This window comes from Podarcis muralis, chromosome 9 (genome assembly GCF_964188315.1).
Source record: "Podarcis muralis chromosome 9, rPodMur119.hap1.1, whole genome shotgun sequence".
Lineage (NCBI taxonomy): Eukaryota > Metazoa > Chordata > Lepidosauria > Squamata > Lacertidae > Podarcis > Podarcis muralis.
In genome coordinates, this window is record NC_135663.1 from 44,001,077 (window position 1) to 44,006,904 (window position 5,828).

The 5,828-nt window shown below is 55.0% G+C and overlaps 1 protein-coding gene across 1 annotated transcript in view; it reads right to left on the minus strand.

The window, feature by feature from the left end:
* Positions 1–854: 854 nt before the first annotated feature.
* LOC144328932 (uncharacterized) overlaps positions 855–5,828 on the minus strand; it is a 5,195-nt gene continuing 221 nt past the window's right edge. The window contains exons 1-2 of the mRNA XM_077934602.1: positions 5,344–5,828; positions 855–1,939 (exon numbers count right to left, since the gene is read on the minus strand). The exon at positions 5,344–5,828 is cut by the window's right edge and continues 221 nt beyond it. Coding sequence (XP_077790728.1) covers positions 1,359–1,939; positions 5,344–5,828 — 1,066 coding nt within the window. The 3' untranslated portion in view covers positions 855–1,358. The remainder of the gene's footprint in view (positions 1,940–5,343) is intronic.

Below are 5,828 nucleotides of genomic sequence, written 5' to 3' on the forward strand. Positions count from 1 at the left end.
CAAGTTAAAGTGCTGGAGACAGAGATTAGTGAGATACCATTTCACACACTCCCTTGCTCATGCAGAGTGCCATAAGGGAAAGCATGAAGAACCTGCCCTGTTGTCTGCCAAGTCCTTTTCAGCTACTGACAGTTGTTGTTGCGTGTCAAAACCCCTCCCCCCAGAAAGAAAGACACAGGACACAGCGTATAAGTTTAATGGGCTTGAAATGGCCACAACTTTATTGATTAAAGAATTGAAGGTATTGGCCCTAGGCATTGGCTCCTATCCGCTACCCGGCATGTAGTCCGGGAAGGGTTAACACAAACCGTGGGGAAGCCCCTGTTGGAGTACGCCAACTAGGGCCCCCGCGGGTGTCACCGCTTGGGGCGTGCCGGGGGCCCTTACCTAGCCAGGTTTCGGACAAGACAACGCCCCTCGGAGTCCTGTACCGGACTACCCCATTTCCTGGGGGAAGGTGATGGCGTTCCTTCCCCCCCGTCCATTTGACTAACCATAGAACCCCAGCCAATGCCTAACCGCCAATACAAGGAAAGTTGTGACGTTTGCTATGAGGTAGGCGAAAAAACCAACTGGCCGAAGATTGCCAACTTGGAAAAATTCCTACCAGGCCCCTTGCGGCGACCAACCGGAGTCCATAGCAAGGTCATGACGACCTACGGCTGCCTACGCTTCTAAGGGTGGGTGGGACGGGAAAACCTCTCGGCTGGTCGGGGGAGAAGAGGGTGGACCCTGGGCGTGCCCGGCTTAAAATACCTTAAGCCCCGCCTCCCCCCGGCCCGCCGATAGGCGGGCAGGGTCGCGAGCACGCCCAGGGATTCCCTCACCTCTCGCGGGGGCTACGTCAGCCCCCGCGCCGCGGGGGGGGGAGGGGCTAGACCGCAACCCCCTCTCCTGCCCAGAGACAGAAAGGGCTTTGCGTGTCAAAACCCCTCCCCCCAGAAAGAAAGACACAGGACACAGCGTATAAGTTTAATGGGCTTGAAATGGCCACAACTTTATTGATTAAAGAATTGAAGGTATTGGCCCTAGGCATTGGCTCCTATCCGCTACCCGGCATGTAGTCCGGGAAGGGTTAACACAAACCGTGGGGAAGCCCCTGTTGGAGTACGCCAACTAGGGCCCCCGCGGGTGTCACCGCTTGGGGCGTGCCGGGGGCCCTTACCTAGCCAGGTTTCGGACAAGACAACGCCCCTCGGAGTCCTGTACCGGACTACCCCATTTCCTGGGGGAAGGTGATGGCGTTCCTTCCCCCCCGTCCATTTGACTAACCATAGAACCCCAGCCAATGCCTAACCGCCACTCGAGCGAAGCTCGCCGCCAATACCTTCAACCCTGCAACCAACTCCTATGCTCGGCTATGGAAACCCCTGAACCCAGGACCTAATCCCTGCGATGATGTCGCCCAACCAAACTTCGTTCCCCGCATCAGACAGATGCACGCCATCCCTCCTGTAGAGGGCCTCATTGCTGAACTGGATGCTCGGGTGTCTGATGACAAACCCGCCCAGATCCGCCACTCTACGTCCCACCGCTCGTTCTAAAACCTTTCTCGCCTTGTTGACTCCGACTGGGCTCACGCAATCTCTCCATGTCCTCCTCTCCAGCAATGAGGACCAAATTATTGTAACATGTGGGTATGCAATGACCAACTCGGTCAGATCGTCAAAAATGTGCCACCTCAGATCAATCGCCTTGCGATATGCGAGATCATTTTCGCCCAATTGAATCACTAGGGCGTCTGGCGGCCCCTCAGCCGCAGCCCTGGCCATCACCACCGGTTTGAATTCGCTCCAGCGCATCCCTCTACGCGCTATCCAAACCAGCTCCACCCTGGGATGTAAACTCAGGTTGCCGCCCAGTCCAGTTCGCAAGGCATGAAACTTGGCCCAGTGCACGATGCTGTGGCCCACCAACCAAATGCGCAGTCTCGAGGGCTCTGAAAAGCAAATAGAAAAGCGGGTGGAGGTCAGGGGTGCAACCGCAGTCACAAGCTGTTTCTCACGTATGCTTTGTACGCGTTAGATTTCCACCTCCCCATTTCCTTGATTCTCTCAGTGGGGAGTCCCATATGTACTGCAGAGGTGGCTGCACCAATACGGAAGGAATGTGCAGCAAATTCGGACGCCGGGAAACCACACGCCGACAGCGCCGACCGCATAACCCTAGTGAATTGATGCCTAGTAAGGCGAGATCCGTCCGCATGTATCAGAAGCGGACCAGGGCCGACAGGCCTTAGGTAAAGAAAACGCCGCGTGTCCCGAACCGGACAAGGGCCCCTTCCATAAACAGCCTGGAGCCGGAGCAGGGCCCCCTTGCCTTGCTGATCTGTCTTAGAGTTTCGGACCCGCACTAAGAGATCGGTACTAGAGAGGGTCAGGTCGCTCAACAAAATTCCCCTCTGAGACTGGGTAGCTTCCCCTTCGCACACTACCTCGCCTACGCGAAGGGCGCCAAAGAAAGATATGGAAAACGCTGCAGAGAATAAACGCGCTTCGTATTTTGACCAGCAAATTTGACGAAGGACCTTGTGGATCTTACACAGTATTTCATAAGTTACGGGTCGCCTACTGTCCGCGCCAGGGGGTTGTTGCCTGCGCCATCCCTGCAAGGCTTTGCGCACGATGAAGGCTGCGCATGGGTCCTTTTCAAAAAGTGTTTTACAGAAGTACGAGATCCCCGCTGAGTGAATGTTGAGTGTCTTAGGGGCCCGACCCAACCCCCTCAAGTGTGCCAGGTAGCGGAGCACCTCCCTGGTTGAGGGAGTGGTGTGGTTACTTGGGCCAGGAGTGCGCGCCCGAAATTTTAAAAAAACCCACGCCTTCTTATACGACCTCATCGTGGACGGGGCCACTGCACCGAATACTCCCTTCATTATATCTCGCTCCCAATCTTCCAGAGATGCTCCGGGAAAGGCATCGATGATTGGTCCGCTTCTGGCGCTAACGAGCGGAAGCGCTCCATCTGGAAACGAGATAGAGCATCCGCGATATCATTATTAATACCAGGCACGAATTTGGCCGAGAAATAAATGTTATGTTCCAGACACAGCAGGACGAAAGCACGCAAAAGGTTTCCCACCCTGGTGGACCGCGCAGACTGCCTTGAGAGAACCGCTACAACTGCTTGATTGTCAGTGTTAAAGCAAACCCTGTGATTCCGAAATTGATCCGCCCACAGATGTACAGCCACAACAATCGGGAAGAACTCCAGGAAGGTAAGGTCCCTGGTAATGGGTTGATTTTGCCAATCTGTGGGCCACCGTTTAGCGCACCACTGGCCGCGGAAGTAAACCCCAAAACCCAAGGACCCGGCTGCGTCTGATTGAACTTGAAAGTCGGCATTAAGAAGCAGGGTATCCTGCCATAATGATATCCCATTGTACTTTTCCAGGAATTGCAACCAAACCCCTAGGTCAGCCTTCACCTGTTTGGATAGCCGCACCCTGTGTTGGGGTGCTTTGAGGCCCGCCGCCAGTCGCGCCAGACGTCCGCAGAATGGCCGCCCTGGGGCAACCACCCTGCAGGCGAAATTTAAATGGCCCAGCAGGGATTGGACCTGTCTCAATGTTATTTTCTTTAGGGGCAAGAGCTGCTGTATGGTTGTTCGGAGCGCCACCAATTTGTCAACGGGTAAGCGAGAAGTTTGGGCTATGGTGTCCAATTCGATGCCCAAATAGACAAGGGATGTGGCCGGACCCTCTGTCTTCTCAGCGGCTAGGGGTACCCCTAATTCGCCGGCTAGGGATGTAAAAGCCTCTAGCAGAGAGGAGCAACGTGGCTTATTATCCGCGGCCAAAATAAAATCATCCAAGTAATGCGAGACGCCAGACGACCCCGTTCTGTTACGCAGGGCCCAGTCAAGGAACGTGCTGAAAGACTCAAAGGCTGCGCATGCAACAGAGCAGCCCATGGGCATAGCTTTGTCAATGAAATACGCGCCGTCAAATTTAAATCCCAACCATTTGAAGTCCTCCGGATGAACCGGAAGGAGGCGGAAGGCGGACTCTATATCGCATTTTGCAAGGAAAGCACCCTGACCAAATCGACGGATCATCTTTACAGCCTGATCAAATGAAGCGTATTTCACTGTACAAAGCTCCTGAGGAATCCCATCATTTACGGAACCCCCCCTAGGATAAGAGAGGTTGTGGATCATGCGGAATTCCCCTGGGGCCTTTTTTGGCACAATGCCCAGCGGGGAGAGGTGAAGCCCCTGGAAAGGCGGTTCGGGAAAGGGACCAGCCACCCTGCCAGCCCTGATTTCTTTCTCTATCTTCTTTCTGGCTATGTCGGGCCGTTCCCTCACAGATTTTTGGTTGCCCGCCTCCCTGGAGCTTGGTGGAGTGGCCACCGGGATCCTAAATCCCGAAGAAAACCCCTCCCACAGGTATTTTGCCGCGGTCTTATCAGGGTACTGTTCCAAAAGGTCTTTGAGGGGCTGTAGGCGAACAGGGGTGAATGCCAAACCTAAGTCAGTGTTACTGGCGATTGCCGGGACCTTGACGGGATGCACCGGGGGCACCTCTGGGATTGTTATGGAAGTACCCCCTGCCCCCCCGAAAGGGCTGTTGCTTGTTCTTGAAGCACGCAGAAGCGGGGTGATTACCCCAGCATTGCTCGCATTCGTGCAGATACTTACAAAAGGGGCGAGAGCATACGCCCCTGTTAAACTCCCAGCATTGCCGACGTTTCTTTGGATCAATCTTACCCACTTTCGCTGCCTCCTGACTTTTCTTCTCGATGTAGGGGTTTACATCCTCGCCCCAGTAGTTAGGATCTGTGAGGTCCCATCGCGTGGTGGGGTGGAGAGAAGCATTCCTTCGGAAGTTCTCGTCGTACGTCAAAGCAGCATTTTCGCCTGCCAGAGCACGCGCCCGCCTCACATGAGCCTGGTAAGCCACTAAATCCATGGCGCGGTGGGGATAAGCTGCACAAACTACACCCATAAAAACCTGGTACCCGTCTAACCAGTTATCGAATGTGCGTTCCGCCCTGGGCGTTCTATACCTCCTTCTACCATAAGAGCGTCTCTTCTCACCTTTACCTGTAATTTTTGTTGGAGGGAGTAGAGTAAAAATATCCACGTAATCCCCATTGAGGATTTTATTCCTCTTCCTTTGTGACAAGTGGTTCCCCAAAATGAAGTCTGTGGGTTGATTGGTGGCGACCTTAACGTCCTCCACCAATGCCCCATCCTTCCAATACAGCACCCCGTTAAAAACCTTGCGGTGGGAATTGGCTCTCCTTTCATGGGCCCATAGGGGGATCCCATGATTCGATTCCCCAATACCCCAATAACCATCCATAGGCCCCTAAGAATCCGAATCTGATGAGGACGTACCTGATTCCTCCTCCTCGGTATCCGAATGCCTGCTCCTCTTCTTCTTAGCCGACGTGTGCTTCTTTTTGGCCTTCCTCTTACCCCCCTGTGGCGTGCTAGTAGAGGCGTCGGTCGCTGAGCAGGAAGGCTGATTCTCCGCTGTTTCCCCTTCGGAGCCAGAACCCGCACTGTCCTCGGTGGAACTGTGCACCTGCTGCTCCTGAAAGACACTTGGTGTACCTATAGCTTGAGAGATGGTTTTACCGCCGCTCCCTTTCTTGGGTGCCTTCCCCTTACCTTTGCCCTTTGCTGGGGCCTTGCCCTTACTGGTAGCCTGCGTGGTTTTTTTCGAGCGGGCAGATTGCGCCCGCGCTCCGGGTCGCCCACTAGCTGCGACGCCAGGCTGAACACCAGCTGCCGGGGCCGGCGCCTGGGCACCAGCCGCTGATGGACCCTGTTGGGCCCCGGCCGACGGTGCAGCCGAGGAGCCTGACAGGCCCTGGATG